The following is an 18,196-nucleotide window of genomic DNA, read 5'->3' on the forward strand; positions in this document are numbered from 1 at the left end:
TTAAACATTTAAATATCCTAATCTGAAAACATCTTATTTTATTTATAATAAACTTAAAATTTATTATTTTTTCTCTTTAATCTTATCTCTTAGGGCCGATTGTTCCTTCTTAATCGTTTTCAAAACTGTAAGGTAAATCTGGTAATTCGCGCATATGATTGGGTAATCTTGTTATTTATCTAACAGGTAAAATTTATGTCAAAAACAATGGAACAATCCGACCCTTAATCTTATTTCTTTAATCTTTTGTCTTTGAACTTAGTGGTTAATTCGATCATTAAGGCTGCATTTTCATGCTGACACTCGACGCTCGATTCGAGCGTCAAAATAGGTCATGTGATCAAAATTGACGAATACCAAGCATCAATTTTAATCTCTATTAGACAGCCAATCACGTATCAATTGACAGCATGTTTTGTTTTGTACTGCTCTATTCGCCATTTTTCCTGTAAAGTTTATGGGTTTACCGGCCTTTACTTCTTACCGCGTTTTATCTACTGTAATTTCGTCGATAATAACACATGTCCTATTTATTTTTACGTACTTGTTCGGAAAATTGTTTCTGCAATCTTCTAAAACAACATTCTTGTTAGACTAATCGAATAAGGATCTTGGGTACTTATTCAGGATGGATTTCCTCGAGTATCCGGACATCTTCGCCGAGGTTAAGGGCGCGATGGTAAGAGCTCTTAATCGCTTTAAAAATAGTTAAACAATATCATATGATTGATTCTTGTCACGAGTTAAACACTTTTTTTATCTGTTTTGAACTCAACATAACGACGATCTGTTTTCTAATTACATGAAATTTGGCAATATTTAATTTCAGTTCCGATTTTAGCTTTACTAAAGATACACAAATGATGATTTTATATTTTCTTTATAAAGAAAAAAAATAATACTAATTAAGGAGGAAAATTAACAATGTACATTTATAAATAGAAATTAGATCGATAAAAGTAAATTAATTAAAAAAAACAATCTTAATTTGTCAAATAATCAAACCTTTGGTTAAAGCTAATCTCGATGCTTAATAATATTCATATATATACATTTTTGTAAATATAACATTTTGCATTTTTTAATTTTATAAATTGTGTATCAATTTGATTTCTCAGACTTGAAACACAAATTGAAGCTGAAATATTAATCTTCGTAGATTTTTAAGATTTTAAGATGCTTGTTAGCATCATTATAAAATTGACGATATCAATCTAATTCAAGATAATAATGTTTCAGTTAAAATGTATTTGCAAAAATTTATGAATATTATTAAGCAAGATCTGCTTTAACCAAAAATAGGATTAGTTTTTTTAATTGATTTAAATATATATATTTATTATTATCTCATTAATAATAATAATTGTTTTACAGACACCAGGTAGATTGAAGTTGACTGATCAGCACTTGATCTTCAAGAATCAGAAAACTGGGAAAGTCGAACAGATCTCAGCTTCTGATATGGAGATGGTAAACTACCAAAAATTTATTGGAACCTGGGGTCTCCGTATCTTTCTAAAAAATGGTACTTTGCATCGCTTCAAAGGCTTCAAAGAATCTGAACAAGAAAAGATTGCCAAGTTCTTTTCTGCTAATTATAAGAAAGATATGTTGGAAAAGGAACTCAGTTTAAAAGGCTGGAACTGGGGTACCGCAAGGTTTAATGGATCTGTCTTGAGTTTTGATGTTGGTCATCATACTGCTTTCGAGATACCTTTGTATGATGTGTCACAATGTAACACTGGAAAGAATGAGGTAACATTGGAATTCCATCAAAATGATGACGCTCCAGTCAGCCTGATGGAAATGAGATTTCACATTCCCGTTAGTGACAGTGTTGATCAAGATCCCGTCGAAGCATTCCATCAACAGGTGAGAGAAGATTTAAACGATAGATGGGCGTGCAAATATATTTGTAGACTTAAAAACAGAGGAATAATTCATTTCTTAATTACAATAGGTGATGGATAAGGCATCAGTAATCAGTGTAAGCGGTGACGCGATTGCTATATTCAGAGAGATTCACTGTTTAACGCCACGTGGTCGTTATGACATTAAGATCTTCCAGACCTTCTTTCAACTGCACGGCAAAACTTTCGACTACAAAATACCTATGTCTACTGTATTGAGACTCTTCTTACTTCCGCACAAGGATAATCGTCAAATGTTCTTTGTCGTGAGCTTGGATCCTCCTATAAAACAAGGTCAAACACGATATCATTATCTAGTACTCCTGTTCAATCAGGAAGAAGAGACTTCTATCGAATTACCATTTACTGAAAAGGAATTAAAGGAAAAGTACGAAGATAAATTAACTAAAGAATTATCGGGACCTACATTTGAAGTGCTGGGCAAGGTAAATAAAAAAAAAGTTTTCTAATTTTCATATTTTTATTTTAATACGAAACTATTTGTTTATAGGTGATGAAAGTAATTATCAATCGAAAGTTAACTGGTCCGGGACATTTCACTGGTCATACTGGGACACCTGCTATTAGCTGTTCTTTCAAAGCTGCGGCAGGATATTTATATCCACTCGAGCGAGGTTTTATTTATGTACACAAACCTCCAATACATATTCGTTTTGAAGAGATAGCTTCATTGAACTTTGCGCGTGGCGGCGGATCGACTAGGTCATTTGATTTCGAAATCGAGCTTACGAGCGGTGTGGTACACACATTCAGTAGTATTGAAAAAGAAGAATATGGTAAATTATTTGACTTCATTACGGCCAAGAAATTGCGTGTCAAGAACCGTGGCAAAAGTGATAAGCCCAATTACGACGAAGATTTTGGTGACAGCGATCAAGAGGATGAACCAGACGCTTACTTGGCACGAGTCAAGGCAGAAGCGCAGGAACGCGATGGTGAGGAGAATCAAGATTCTGAGGAGGAAGGCTCGACCGATGAGGACTTCAATCCTAATCAGGACGAGAGCGATGTCGCCGAGGAATACGACAGCAATCCTAACAGCTCTGACAGCGAGGATTCAGATGCCTCTGCGGCTAGTCACAAAAAGGAGAAGAAAGATAAAGATAAGAAAGAAAAGAAAGAAAAGAAATCGAAATCAGCAAAAACTATATCGGAGAAGCCGCGAAAACAGAGGAAATCGAAGAAAGAAAGAGACGAGAACAAACCAAAGAGACCTCCATCAGCGTTTATGTTGTGGCTGAGTAGTGCACGCGATAGTATCAAGGCGGACAATCCAGGACTGTCTATAACGGATATCGCGAAAAAGGGAGGTGAGATGTGGCGAGAGCTCAAAGACAAGTCTGAATGGGAAGCGAAGGCAGCCAAGGCTAAAAAAGATTATATGGCGTCGATGAAAGAATATCAAACAAGCGGAGGCGGTAAAGAAAAAACTAAAGAAAAGAAGATAGAAAACAAGAAGAAGGAAACGAAAAAAGACTCGCCCAGCAAGCAAATGTCTGGTTCTGGTTTCAAGAGCAAAGAATATATTAGTGAAGACGATAGTAGCAGCGATGAAAATAAGAAATCTGCAAAGGAAAAATCTGATAATGAAAGTGAGGAGGAGAAGGATAAGAAGAAAAAAACTGAGAAGAGGCCAACGGAAGATACTGGGAAAAAAACATCGAAAAAGACTAAACGAGATCAATCCGATGAAAGCGATGAGGAGGAACCTATACAGAGTACTCCATCTTCGTCTGAAGATGAATCTAAAAGTGATTAATAAATACTATAGAATTCAAACAGGCATTTTTGTCGTTAGTTTACACGTATCACTTATCGAAATGAATGTATACATCTCCCTTAAAATTATTATATTTACAATTACAAGGGGATGAGCATTCAAGTGAATTAATATAGTTATACAACTTTTTAATATTATAAATATATTTTAAAATACTATATATGTAACTTTTTAATATTGTTTGTAATTTGTAACTTATTACAAAGTATTAATAATATTAAGACTTGAATGATACGAAAACAAATAACAATTTATTGCCGTCGTTAAATACATTTATTGCTTTTTTCTTTGCATAAATATATCTTCTTTTTCTCTCTTTGAATGAAAAAATACATAAAGGGAAAATTTTTATTTATCAGCTTCATTTCTAAATTATTTATTTCCATGTTGCACATATACAGTGACTATTTAATTTACAATTGGTGTCATTCTTTTGTTTAATTTTGTCTCTATAAAATGTGATTCTTTAAAAAAAAATTGAAATTGTAAAAGTTGCACAACTAATTAAATTTGCTATTAACCATAACATATATATGTATACACATTACACAATACACAGATACATTATATGTACATACATAGTTTCCTCTCTTAATACATTTCTATGTTAATGTTACAAGTGTGTGAATATTTGGCAGCAATAGTGATAGTTAATAACAAACTATTGATTAAGATAAGATCAATTAACCTTTGTTAAATTATTTCATAATAAAAAATAGGAATGACAAAGTTGCACTGTTTGCATCGCCGATGATCCGTAAGAAAGCTATGTAGGACTGAATGTGCGAACGTTTTTTCGTCAACTGTGTGGCTTTTTCTCTTTTTCGGTTTCCAAATAATTTATCTCCATCTCTTTTAATTCAATATGATGCTCCTTCATGGCTTTCTAAAACATGAGAGCGCAAAATTATTGACATCATTAGCTCTTTGTTCAAAAATGTTAAGAAAATATTTCTTGGAATTGTAATCTAACCTATGAGAAGGGAGAGCTTCTTAAGACTTACCGTTACGCAATCTTTATAGACTTTAAGCAAAGAAGCACACATTGAATCATTGGTATCCCCTTTTAAAAACTTTTCAGAGAACCAACTGTTGAAACAGGCGTCGTACTTCTGTTTCAACTCACTGCAATCCTCCATGTTGTACCCTTGCTCTTTTTACCCCCTCGCTCTCTCTCCTCCTTTCATGCGTTATACACTTGCAGATTTCCTAAAGATACAATCCCGTTTTAATTACCTTGACACACTGCTGATACATTTTGAATAAATGCGAGCATGTGCTGTCACTCGTATCACCTTTCAAAAATTTCTCGGAGAACCATGTGTGAAAACAGACGTCGTATTGTTGCTTCAGATCGTTGCATGCCTCGCCTATGCTATTCATGAATGAATCCGTCTGTACTATTCTGAAATTAATATAAATCAGATTTGTCATTAGCTGGGGGCACAACACCAAGAAGACGAGCAAGAGGCAACGGTGAAGGCTATGAGTACAAAGAGCACTTTATATTTAATTCATAGATGGAGTTTATTGCCCAAGCAGAACAACAAGTCATTATGATGTCAAAATGGTTCCAAAATGATCATTAAAAGCTACTTTTCAATCATTTCTGATTCATTTTAGTGTCATTTCAACGTTATCGTGATTTGTTCTGCTTGAGACACACTCCAGTGGTACACGCAGTGGCAAATCGTAGCGAAAACAGATGAAAATACCTCGACCTCGGCAGTGTAGAAAAAATTCGAACCGTGCGGATAGAACCCTTCGAGATAATCAGATTATATCTGTAGTGATCTGTAACGTAGATTATGAAATATTCATGATAAGCGAATTAAAGCTTCTCCTCTGCTTCTTCTTCTCAATTAATGGCTCCTGCCTCCAATAACGATTTAAAGCGAGTCCACACAGCCCTTGTCTCACGCCAAGCGGGTTTATTACACGTGGTGTAATATTGTACATTACAAGCCCTTACGTTCGTTCCATACTGCACTGTACTGATGTACTGAACTTTTTGTGTATAGTATAGAACAGACCTGTAGTTGGTCGTTGCGTATTGGTTTTGAAGCTTCAGCGCGAAGCGCGCGAGCGTTGTTGAGTCCTTGGAAAATGTCAGATGTGTCAAGTGTTGAAGCGTTAATTATTGTTATTATTATTAATTGTTATAAGAACAATAGTGCCCGGATACATCGTGACGCAAACTTAATCGTTTAGCATGATATCGTTGCTTTGGACGATCGTTTTGTGAAACGATCAAGATTCTGTTATCTCTCTAGATCGAAGCACCAATGTTAATATCGATAAGCTCCTGATACGACGGTCACTGTTGCTCGAGGCGAGTAACGATGGGTAGCAAATACAGTCCAGGAAAGATCACTCTGGGAATGATAAAAGGTAGGAAAAGATTGAAAAAAACCTTATGTTTTTTGATATTTATATTTCTTGATAATATGCAAGTATATAAAATATACAAGTGTGAAAAACTCATGGAGTAATCTATGGATGTTTTCCATTTGATAATACAAGTCGACGTAAGCATCATTCTCTCCATCTTGACATTCAGAGAGTGACAAAGATAGAATGATACTTGTTGACTTGTATCAATTTGTGTCATCAAATGGAAAGCATAATGTTTATTTAGTGTGCTAGACTAACTCTCACATTTTTTCTACTGCAGGCAAACCGATCACCACATCAGTGCCAGTAATCCACTACCGAGCCAATGACGACGAATTGGAAGAACTCTATCCGAGCTCCTCTGATGACGAGAAGCGTCTTACGCCAGAATCCGACAAGAGAATACCGTCGAGCCCCTCCAAGAGCAACGTGAATGATCAAGGATTGGAAAATGACGCAGAGAGACGTTCCATTGAAGATAATGCATTTGAAGGTACTTCTCCACCTTCAGATCCATGGAAAGTATTGTTTGACATTAAAGGAAAGATCACGAAAACTTTTGAAGAGAAGATCTCTGAGATGAAGAGCGACAGGAAGAAGAGGAAACGTAATAAGGATAATTCCAGTATCAGTGACTCCGAAGAGACTCTGGGAGATATCACGCCGACTGATGAGAACATCAACGATAAGCAAGAAAAGGAACTTGCTCGTAATAAAGGTAATACTTCGAGATTTGTAGGCTTCTCACAGATTAGAACTGGCCTGAAAACGAGAAAAGAAAACTCTCAAGACGACAGTGTGGAAAGTGGCGTGGAAGCTGCTGAGTTCTCTGATGTTGTTCCCGAGCCACTTCCTTTTGAATCACAAGATGATTTTCGTGCTGAGGATAAGAAAAACGATACCACATGCCGTCGCAGTTTTTTTAATCAGTCAGATGGATATGTACAAACGAAAGAAGTGATATTTAGCACGTTCCTCTCCCGTATAAAAGATTATGTCTTTCAACAGTTGACAAAACAATTAGCTGCGTTGCTGGTTCTTGTATTTGCTTTCTGTTATCTCATTCCATTGCCTGCCCATTTGGTTGGCTTTTTTATAGGAGTCTTCGTCACAATAGTAATGTACAAGCTGATACAGAGGATCAAAGAAATTTTACAGACACCGTTAGATAAGAAACCCGCACATGTAGTAGTTCCAGTACTAGAAATACCGGCAGCAGAGGAACATGCAGTCCAAGAAAGATATGAAGGATGGTTAAACGAGTTGCCATATACGTACGATCCTCACAATTATCATGTAGCACGTACAAAGTCGGTTTTCTTCAGTTTAGAAGGTGGAGTATTGCGTGTTATGGAGACTAGAATGAAAGTACCAAAGAGAGCAGTGTGGGATGAGCAAAAACGAAAATATAAATTTACCAGAAAACGCGAGTACAATCTTAATGGTGCAAAAATAGAGTTGTTACCAGAAGGACTCACTCGGAGAAGGTATGATCACATTAAGCATAATTATTTCATATTTTTATAGTATAATATAAACAAATAAAATAAAAATATGTTTTGTGTATAGGAGATGGAGCAAGAAATATCCTATTTGTATCACGATGGACCAAGGAGCACTAATAGATAGCACGAGTCTGAACGATTGGACGGACCTAGGAAAGGAAACCCTCGAGGATGAAAAGAAAATTATCCAAGTAGATGGAATCAATCAGGAAATGGATGAAAATACCTTCGGCGAAGAAACAAAAAGTGAGGATGAAGATTCCAGATTGGAATATTTTAAGGATAATGAGGAGGATGAGTTTAAGATCGACGATGATGAAGATGATGATGATTTTTCACAATCCAAATCCCTCAGGAGTATTTACGAGGATTGTCGCGACAACGAAGAGATTACCAAGTGCAAACTTTATATGTTTGCACGCGCCGATCGAGAGAAGGAAGACTGGTAACATCTCTTCTAAAATGCCTCTCTCAAATCAATTTAAATATAATAAAAATTCTAATTAAACTTTCTAATTATTAAAGTATAACTTAGAGCTTTGCTTGCTTTATTAGCATATCTTAATAAAGGATTTTTCAGGTTTCGTAGATTGATATCAGCGGCGTCTCTTTCAAAAAAACGACATTCAATTTGTTCCATAAATGATTCTGTATCCTGCGCGAATACAACTTCTGCACAATTAGATGTGACAGAAACAAAGTCACTAGAGACGTCTCCGGAAGTCACTTACAGTACCTATATGAGCAAGTACCTGAATGTAAGCAATGTGATGATTAAGTTAATTTTAGAATCCTTATAATTTTAATTAACAAGTGATTACCTTTCAGGTGGATCCTGAGGATTCTCCACGGGAGAGCGACGTCCTTTGGATAAATTGTCTTTTGGGACGGATATTGTTCGATATGCATAGTTGTCCAGAAGCAATCAATCTTATTCAAGATAGGATACAACGTAAACTCTCTAACATAAAACTTCCATACTTTATGGAGAGTCTCCTCGTGACAGAAGTAGTAATCGGACATGATGCTCCGATGATTCATAAAGTCTCTAAACCCGCACTTGACGAGCGCGGACTCTGGTTTGATTTAAATATTACTTATAAAGGCAGCGTAACGATGACCGTAGAGACAAAGTTGAATCTAATGAAGCTAACACGTGCGAGTAGCGTTCCCAGTGATATTGTTGATGAGAAGTCTATTCCTACTAGATCACCAATATTCGATAGCGATGTAGAAGATAGTCCAGAGACATCCACTGAAGATGAAGATATAGGAAACATCGCGTCGAGCGTCGCATCTAAAGAGACGACGTAAGTGATTTTCTAATTTAAATCATGGTTCCAATTCATCGTATCAATCTTGCCTTTTGTCTCTTTAGATGCTATTGATATTTAATATATTAGGTGTTGGAATTAATTCGTAGCGTTTTACAAGTGATGGGAAGTACTTTCATTAATGTATTTTTTAATGCTCATGTGAAATAAATAACATTCTTTCATTAAAAAACGCTACGAATTAATTCCAACACCTAATATCTTAAATTTCTTTTATATTAAAAATGTATATAATTGAAACAATGTATGTCCTCTAAAATATAAATTTGTTCATCTCACACAAATTAAAAAAAACATAAAAGTATTATGACGAAGTTGTAGACCAATTCATAGATCTTCTCATATTATAGACCAGTACAGTCTTCAGGTAAGAAGTTTCTTAGTATGGTCGACAAACTGACAGCCAACAAATATTTCCGACACGTAAGTAACACTTAATTATGTTTAGATAGTCTATTTATAGTCTTTAGATAGTCTGTTATCATTAATAATTGCGAAAACAGGCGCTCACTAAACGAATACAACTTTTCTATCACAGGCTACGGAGTTGTCATACGTACGGAGGGCAATGGAGGGTGTTTCCAACACAGAGATCCGTTTTATGGTTAGTGTATCCGGCATCGAGGGTTGTCTCTTATTAAATATTCCTCCGCCGCCCTCTGATCGGCTCTGGTACGGTTTCAAATCAGTGCCGAAGATCGCTCTCACTGTGCAACCAACTCTTGGCGAAAGGACTGTCAACATTGTATATGTGAGTAAATGGATCGAAAATAAGCTGCTCAGGGAGTTCGAGAAACTAGTCGTTCTACCAAATATGGACGATCTGATCCTGCCACTCTGCCCAAATTATCCCTTTACCACAACGTAAACGAATCTTGCGCCGGCCAAAGTCTCCTTTTACAACTTTTACATCTTTTCGTTTTTTTTTTTGTATGTTTTGTGAAAGTGTTCATCTGTCGCACGTTAATTGAAAAATGATACATTTTTCTTCAATATAGTGATTTATCTAAATTACATAGAAACCTGCGAAAAAAAAACAAAGAGACTTTTAGTTACAATAAATAGTAGTTTAACAATAGTTTAAATTGTTTTTACATGATTTTTTAATATTATTGTCATTATGTTATTTGTCGCAAAAAACCATTTATTAGCCATATTTAGCATCTAAAAGAAAGTGGGCGGAATTGTGATACATTCTTACATGTGTTATTTTACATTTATAAAATTCAAGGAAAAGGAAGGCAAGAGTGACGAAGTTTATAGTACGAGTGAGCATTATTTTTATTAGAATATGTAAAAAAAATCTAATGAGCGAAAGAGGTGTACAGGGAGAAAAGTAATTAATGTAAAGTGTAAACCTCGCTGTTTATTTTGTTTAGTCATACATTTTTAAATCGAGTGAAATTGATGCTGCGCCAAAAAAAAAAAAAGAAGGATACATGTCAGTGTGATCGTTGAATTAGTTATTTAATAGGCAGCTGATGCGAAATATTTTGTGAAATTAATACTAAAATTGTAAAATAATTAAGTTACAGTAAAATTAAATAATCACTGAATTTGAGCAAATAAAATTAGGGCAAAATTATCAAAATAAGAAAAAATATATGTATATGAAACAAGTTAAAAAACGTGAGACGATTTTTGCGTTATCGTAATTAGATTTATTATCGTTTAATAGTTAGATTCGTAAACTAAATGATGTTGCAATTGACAAAATGAAATAAGAAAAGAAATTATGACGTATCAATTACCTTTATCAGAATAGTAGAATGATGATCGTACAGATTTTAAAAATACAGTTAAAGTATTAATTGTGCGCTCAGTTTACAAATAAATATATAAATTTCATTTCTCTGTAGTCCATTGCGAATCAAGAAACTTATAGTCAATGGCTTTTCAACGAATGTAGCAGAAAGATTTATTCTCCTCTGTCTCTGATTGATGAGCTGAGTGAATTACTCTACTCGTTCAACGACACTAGCAAAGAGAAAGCAAAATGTTCATTAATATATAATCGAATACAGTTTGTATCTACTAGCCAGCTTGACCTGTGAGCTGTGTTATTTTGTTTGATACTATACAAATATATACGTGCGCGTTTGTGTATTTGCATGTCTCAGGGAGATTATATATAGATTAAATTCTGTAGCCACGATGTGATTTCATTACGGTAGAGTACTGATATTTTTAAATATATGGAAATCTTTTTATATCAAAATATATGACAAATTATATCAAAAAGGCCAATTCTTATATGTTTAAATATAAAACTAATTGCAATAAAGCAAATATATTTTGTAAAAGTTTTTCAAACGATGTTCTGTTTGTACCTCGTACCGTAATCGATCTCGCATGGTTCCAGAATTAAATCACAGAGGTATATTAAAACAGTTTTTGCAGAAATAAATTATTGTACATTACCAATTGTTTCCCTCTTTCTCTCTTTCTCTTCTAAAAATTCTTTTCTAGATAAACTAAGAATATCGATATATTTTGAGACTATCGTGTGAATATATGAACACTCAATTGTTGTATAAATATTATAAATTACATGACTCTTCATCTATCAATCGATAGACAAGTGTTATAAACAATTGTTTTTATTATGCACACATTTTTTATATTAGAGGTATAGAATATGGACAGAAATGCATAATTTTTTCCAAATATCTTCTTTATTATTGTCGCACATATATAATATTTTGATAAGAACAGCTATTCCGGTTGGAATTTATATAAAATACTTTTAGTAAATCTATACAAAATTATTATATAATATTGTATGAATATAAACAAAATATGCTCAACTCTGCAGCGAGTCCATGTACTCGCCCAATAAAATTGCAATATACCTAGTATTTTTAATCGCTGCACACTTTCTCTTGGTAGATAATAGATTCTAACAGAATATTACTCCTACATCAATTTTAAAGACTGAGACATTCGTAATAAAATTACAGAAGAATGGAAAAGATTCAAGTTTCAAGAGGAACACAAATACATAACAAAATTTTTCTTTGCACAATCTCAAGTATATTTGATTTCAACGAAATTTTAATATGTTATAAAATATAAAATGAGAAAATGATGTGAAATAGGATAAGAAAAAAAGAGAGAAAATAAGAATTACGAAAAGGAAATTTTCAAGGGAAAGTGTGAGCGATGTCTATGGGATATTCTATACATAATGATTTTTCTAATATCTAGAACAAGTATAAGGCAAATGTGCTTTCCGTTTTTTCGTGCACGTTCTTCCGTGTTCTTCTTAATACAACAAATAATATCACAGTTTGGAGATCGACAATCTGACAGTATGCAGTATGTACACAAAGAATGATATTCCCTATATACACGATATCCTTGTACAAACGGCTAGACGGACAGTTTTTTAGACGGTATTACTCTTTTAATGATTGCGTTGATTTCCAATTTTGCAACATGATATTGCAGTCTTATCTATGTATATCGTGTATATTTCTTTATGACTTTCCAAAGAAAATCAAATCTCATTAACTAACTATGAAGGACGCAGGGAGCATTGTCCATTTCATGTACAATTTGCATCCATGCCTCCAGTCGAGGTGCGCATACCAAGGTGAGATCTCCGAGACGTCGTTTGGCCATTATCACAAATTCACCGAGACCATGCCGCGCGTCACATACCATTGGTATTCGTACACGCACGCTCTTCTTAAAAGACGCGTCAATTTCATTGCCCTGTAATAATTTGTTGTATTTTTAAGTATTTTGTAATTAACTTACACAAGCTTTAAGCATGACAGAAAAATCAAAGTATATATTGTCTTATAAAGTTTTACCTCAGTTTCCTGGGCTACATAGCGCAGAATCTTAGTGACCCTAAGTATCAGTTCAGCCGTATCCATCTTAGGATTCTGTTCGACGTCAGTGACAGTGCCTTTAGCAACCAAGTCACTTTGACAATAAGCCTTGGCGAGTTCCTCCATGGAGCAAGGTCTGCAGTCCTCCTCTTCGTCCGGCACGCGAAGTGTTCTCCCCTTCACAGAATTCGGCTCCAGATCGTATTGCAGCTTGACCTTGGTGTTTTTGAAGGAATAATCATCCTCAGCTTCCATGTAAAGTGCGGCTGTAAGCTTCCGCGAGCGGAAGCATCGGTGTGTAAGTTCGTGCTTGCCATCGGACGGAGAATAGAGTTGTCTTAGCTTGCCGCTAGCTTCCAGAAAGACCCGCACAGGCCCAGAAATCTTGACGCAGGCACGGAAACCCAGATAGCTGAGAGAATTGTTCTCCAAGACCGGAAAGGAAAGAACCACTCTCAAAGCGTCATGAGGATAGCGCCATAGTACCGTTCCTCGAGCACAGCGCAGATACACTGGCCGGACACCACCGCTTTCTCCTCCGCTGTGCAAAATATTTACATTTCAATTAACACATCTATTTTTATAAATGTATTACAATGAGAAATAAGGAGAAATAATGTTACTCATTTGAAATTATAGAGAAAGGAAAGAATGACTCATATTAATACTTTGCCATATGTTTAATTGAAAAGGTTGAAATTATATTGAACATAAATCAATCTCTCTCTCTCTCTCTCTCTCTCTCTCTCTCTCTCTCTCTCTCTCGCTCTCTTTCTCTCTCTCGCTCTCTTTCTCTCTCTCTCTCTCTCTCTCTCTTTCTCTCTCTCTCTCTCTCTCTTTCTTTCTCTCTCATTATTTTATATTATTAATAAAAAGTATTCCTATCCGTATCCACAAGTCCAGTAGACTTGGCTTTTTTCAATAATATCATAACAATTGTTTTTCAGAACTTTATATAATTTCAGTTACATAATATTATTCCTCGAATTTTGACCTATAAAATAAAAAAATCCATGTTCAATCGTTAACTTCAAACAAAGATACATTTATTTAAAATATACTGGATCTGCAATTATCAGCAATATCCAGAAAATTTTAGAGCAAACATCGAAGCAAATAATTGGTGTTAAGAAATTGAAGTGGAGCGATTTATGTCCGACTACACAGCCGGTGATTTGTGAAGTCACATCAGCCGTGCGCTTGTTACGGCACTGATGTGAAAGTTCGTGAACGCAGAGAGAGAAAGAGAGAGAGAGAGAGAGAAACTATGTGTTACGGTGAAAAATACAAACCTTCCGGACCAGTCGCACTGATCCGCGGCGGTATGCTCGTAGGCGGATACACTGACGGAGATCAGAGCAAGAACCACGACTGCTGAGTGTACCATTTTTCTTTTTTTTTTCTCACAACGTTACAACGTTCGTCGTTCGGATGATATGTCACATCTTCGCTTCGCGGGAGCTTCCGCAGAAATCAGATCGTAATAGATCACCTCTTTCCATCCACATTCGAATTAAGTACTCTTAGAATTAGACTCTCAGGTCTTCTTCTTTTTATTCTCTTAGACTTCTGAATCACCTATAAGGATCACAGTATCATGAGTGGATCAAACGTGGATCAGATGATCCAGTATTTAGCTTCCTCGAGAAGAAAAACTTCCCGTCTTAAAATCTTCAATCTCTCAGTTGTTTATAAATCATTTCTGTCGGAAGAAACGTAGCTATCATTTTTTCATGAGTCCCTGAGGACTTTTAAGAATCTCAGAAGATACGCTCGAGTGATGTGTTTATGGCCAGTATTCTCTTTCTTTTTCTTTTTCTAATCTCCTTTTTAATTTCTGACTCAAAAGACCCTCCTAAGGCAAGTCATATCTGTATGCGATAATGGAAAAAAAATACCTAAGCATTCCTCAGCGGTGCTGAGATTCAAAAATCTAATACCTGATATGAGAATTCCTTCTATTATAGACAGCTGCTTTGTCATTACGCCACACAACGAGGGCGATATTCACCGTTGTATTTAATGTACATATTTTTTACAGTACCACAGCTTAAATTGGATCAATGTGAATCAACGGTCCAGCAAGTAGCAATTTGCCTTCTTGGAGGTAAAGGAAGCACTTTGATTCTAACGATACCTTTCCAGATGGTCCATAATACCTCCTTCGTCGATACACCAGAGTGTTATGCCACTTGAGCGATTCAGGAGTCCTTCGAAAAAAAGACACGCGACATGTACGCGGAAGGAGCAAGGTGGTTTCCCTATATGGCGGTCCCGCGAGAATGTACTTGAAGAGGAATGTAAACAACAATCTCGTCGATCGTCAGAGACCGTCCCCTCGCATTCCTCACACCGCGCATCACTCCGTCGCAGCGACGAGTCCTCGCACGAGTGGATTTTGCACGTCCCTCGAAAACGAGAACTGAACGTGACTTGTGCACACTATACACCGCTTCCTCCGATTTCCTATGAGGTCACGTCCAGTCACGTCGGAACCACGAGAACACTTCCTCTATTCCGAGATATCCCTTCGATCCTCCCACTCTTCGGTCTAACAGCACATGCGCAGAGAACGAGAACGCGGTTTCTACGCGCGTCCCTCGTCGTTTTATTATTATATCTACATTCTACGCGATCGCCAGGCGTATACGTTCACCGGTTACGAGGTTCACCCGCATATCCCCTACTAGGTCCTGAATCGCCCGGTCCACCGTTCACCGACAGAGGAAAGATCAGGTTCTCCTTGCTGGACTCGAAGAACGAGATCAGGGTTGTATCATGTTTCAAAATTTATATGTTTACATAGAAATATTACGTTATTGTTTACGTTAAGTATATTTAAACGTATTTACGTTTGCATTATGTATAAATAGTATAAGATATTCAATCCATGCAGCATGAAATATTTTAGTAATATTTTGTAAAATATTTCATTGCAAAATTTGAAATATTTCAGAAGTTTTCATGAAATCTTTTTAAAATATAAATACCTATGTCTAGAAAATTAATTTTTGAAATATTTTCTTACAATAATATATATTTATACAATATTTCTGAAATATATTTTATTAAAATATTTCAAAAAATGATTCGTATAAATATATATATATATATATTTCATGTGTGGAAAGTTATAAATTTGATAAACAATATAAAAAGTGCAATATAAAAAGAAGTTAAGTTCTATGATTGTTACAACTAATTTTAATGTTGATAAATAAAAATATTAAACAAAACACAGGAGTATAGTCCCGTGCAACGATAAAGAATGTACAGATTTTTATAATAATCCAAAGATTGTTTACATAAATGATACATAATATAATTTACATAATACCACATTTTTCTTTTTTTTCTTCAACGTGAGTTGGAGAAATCAGTTGAAAAGAATATTAAGATATAATGATTAAACAAAATACCAGAATTATCTGAGTATATGTCAAATAATGTTACAATGAAGATCGAAGAATATCTATTCCTTTAATATTTCGCCGATTTGAATTTACATTGTTTAAATTTAAATATTATTTTATTTAAAAACTACATCGATAAGTGCGCTCATTCTTTGTCAACTGCTGGTAATTATCGATAATGAGAATTTTCTCATCAAGTTATCTACAGAGTTTCAATATTGTTGAAGTGGCGCTGAGTACGTACATCAAAAAAGCCATAATTGCTTGTTTCTTTGTTACGATTGTCATGTTTACATTTCCTAATTGGAAATAATCTCTGTATCGTTGAAGTGGCTCGATTCGAAATATGGCCAAGACAAAAACAATTAGCAAGGGATGTCCCAAATGCGAACAGCAGGTATTTAGATAAATTCTCGTCATGTGTAATAATTCATACATTTTTTTTATAATTATATTCACACACATATACAATATGCCTTTCATACATTTATGAAGTTACATACGTCTTATTTATGTAATGATTCACGTTTGTCGTGAAGAATGCATTTTTATTTTTATTATTTATTGAATTTTTCTGTAATATTTACCTTATATTTATTTATTAAATTTTTTCAAAATTTAATATTGAAATTATGCACAAAGTATCGAATAAAATATGCGAAATTTTTTTTTGTAGACAAATGTATGATGCATAAATGCATTCTCTTATCGAAATTTTATTTATTAATTGAATGAGAGCGGTTATTAAATTATTATATACTTTTATATTATTTACTATTTTTTTAAGAATCTTATTAATAATATATTATTTTAAAGATTTCATAAATTTTATTTTACCTTGAAATATGTTATATTTTCCTTTTGATGATATTTATTAAATTAATTACATGCTATGCTATAAATTGCATGCTATGCTAATCGAAGATATTAATAAATTTGACTTATAATAAGGTACCTGTTGCCTGTAAAGCTTGTCCTTGTGGACATTCTTTTTTTAATGCAAGACGTAATTCTATCAAAAGTCCACCCAGTCCCGACAGTGGAGTGATGAAAACAAGAAGAACAAATCGTATTAAACGCGAGAAGCCAAATTATTATGATGCTTTGGAATATGATAAGCAGATGAAAAAAAGTGCCAAGGTAGAATAGAATATTGTTTTTAATATTAACACATTTAATATTAACATTTTGTGTACACATAAATTTATTAGATCGTAATTCTGTTTTAACTTGTATTATTGCTATCCACAACATATTAATATTTGTCTAATATATATAATATTGTATTGTAATACATTATATCATTCGAAAGAATATTTGATATTCTTAATGCGTGTATAAAAACTATTTTATTCTTTTAGATCAGAAGGACTACAGACAATTCAAATGATATTGATTGTCGTCAGTTGAATAAAAAGAAAAAACGAAAAGGAAAGGGAAAGGGCAAGAATGGCAGTAACAGTGGTATGGGTGATGATGATGATGAAATGGATGGAATCAATGGATTATCTCCAGAGAAACAGCTCACTTGTTCTCTCATATTGCAAGAACTGAACAACAAGATGAGAGTGGTAGCTTGGAAGCCTACGTGAAATTTGCAATAAATGTAGATATATATATGTAGATATATATATATATATATCTTTGATGATCTCAATGACCATTAGTGATTATCTTATCGATGCATTAAGAGTTCAGAGACACTACCTACTGTATTCAAAGTTTCAGAAACACTCCCACATCTCTGGATTGCGCAATGGTGAGATGCAAATGAAACAGAGTTATACAGTACAATACACTACATATATTGATGCTTTATGATATTAAAAATTGAAGTTACCGAATTTACATCGAATTTAGTCTTTATAAAGAAATAACTGCCATAAAAGTCTCTGATTGATGTAATTTTTCATAGCATCCTTATGGATCATTTTTTTTATTGTGATTGAGAATTGTGATGTCAAGGTTCTGCTTATAAAATGTATAAACTTGTAACTCTA

The 18,196-nt window shown here is 34.4% G+C and overlaps 5 protein-coding genes across 7 annotated transcripts; 3 read left to right on the forward strand and 2 right to left on the reverse strand.

The window, feature by feature from the left end:
- Window positions 1-413: 413 nt before the first annotated feature.
- On the forward strand, window positions 414-4,440 carry Ssrp (structure specific recognition protein). The gene is made up of 4 exons (XM_011055688.2): window positions 414-679; window positions 1,375-1,872; window positions 1,961-2,356; window positions 2,422-4,440. Exons 1-4 carry the CDS (start codon window positions 629-631, stop codon window positions 3,688-3,690), a joined length of 2,214 nt encoding a protein of 737 aa, XP_011053990.1. The 5' UTR covers window positions 414-628; the 3' UTR covers window positions 3,691-4,440.
- Window positions 4,057-5,658, reverse strand: LOC105145841 (TP53-regulated inhibitor of apoptosis 1). 2 transcript variants are annotated; one of them, XM_011055686.2, is made up of 4 exons: window positions 5,427-5,637; window positions 5,007-5,116; window positions 4,716-4,920; window positions 4,057-4,597 (listed from the first exon to the last, which is right to left on the reverse strand). In XM_011055686.2, the coding sequence occupies exons 3-4, from the start codon at window positions 4,848-4,850 to the stop codon at window positions 4,511-4,513; spliced, it is 222 nt and encodes a 73-aa protein (XP_011053988.1). In that variant the 5' UTR covers window positions 4,851-4,920; window positions 5,007-5,116; window positions 5,427-5,637; the 3' UTR covers window positions 4,057-4,510. The 2 variants fall into 2 exon arrangements, with proteins under 2 accessions (XP_011053988.1, XP_011053987.1); XM_011055685.2 differs by lacking the exon at window positions 4,716-4,920 and having other exon boundaries at window positions 4,948-5,116; window positions 5,427-5,658.
- A 99-nt stretch (window positions 5,659-5,757) lies between these two features.
- LOC105145842 (testis-expressed protein 2) lies at window positions 5,758-11,364 on the forward strand. The gene is made up of 7 exons (XM_011055687.2): window positions 5,758-6,102; window positions 6,386-7,592; window positions 7,675-8,055; window positions 8,191-8,368; window positions 8,439-8,920; window positions 9,295-9,367; window positions 9,483-11,364. Exons 1-7 carry the CDS (start codon window positions 6,054-6,056, stop codon window positions 9,810-9,812), a joined length of 2,700 nt encoding a protein of 899 aa, XP_011053989.1. The 5' UTR covers window positions 5,758-6,053; the 3' UTR covers window positions 9,813-11,364.
- Window positions 11,365-11,600: 236 nt separating this feature from the next.
- Window positions 11,601-15,266, reverse strand: Metrn (meteorin). The gene is made up of 4 exons (XM_011055683.2): window positions 14,724-15,266; window positions 14,076-14,638; window positions 12,763-13,324; window positions 11,601-12,661 (listed from the first exon to the last, which is right to left on the reverse strand). The coding sequence occupies exons 2-4, from the start codon at window positions 14,168-14,170 to the stop codon at window positions 12,458-12,460; spliced, it is 861 nt and encodes a 286-aa protein (XP_011053985.1). The 5' UTR covers window positions 14,171-14,638; window positions 14,724-15,266; the 3' UTR covers window positions 11,601-12,457.
- Window positions 15,267-16,318: 1,052 nt separating this feature from the next.
- LOC105145839 (uncharacterized) lies at window positions 16,319-18,169 on the forward strand. 2 transcript variants are annotated; one of them, XM_011055681.2, is made up of 4 exons: window positions 16,319-16,593; window positions 17,148-17,336; window positions 17,558-17,802; window positions 17,919-18,169. In XM_011055681.2, exons 1-3 carry the CDS (start codon window positions 16,543-16,545, stop codon window positions 17,786-17,788), a joined length of 471 nt encoding a protein of 156 aa, XP_011053983.1. In that variant the 5' UTR covers window positions 16,319-16,542; the 3' UTR covers window positions 17,789-17,802; window positions 17,919-18,169. The 2 variants fall into 2 exon arrangements, with proteins under 2 accessions (XP_011053983.1, XP_011053982.1); XM_011055680.2 differs by having other exon boundaries at window positions 16,321-16,593; window positions 17,558-18,169.
- Window positions 18,170-18,196: the final 27 nt, after the last annotated feature.

This window comes from Acromyrmex echinatior, chromosome 11, assembly GCF_024713525.1.
Source record: "Acromyrmex echinatior isolate Ae372 chromosome 11, ASM2471352v2, whole genome shotgun sequence".
Lineage (NCBI taxonomy): Eukaryota > Metazoa > Arthropoda > Insecta > Hymenoptera > Formicidae > Acromyrmex > Acromyrmex echinatior.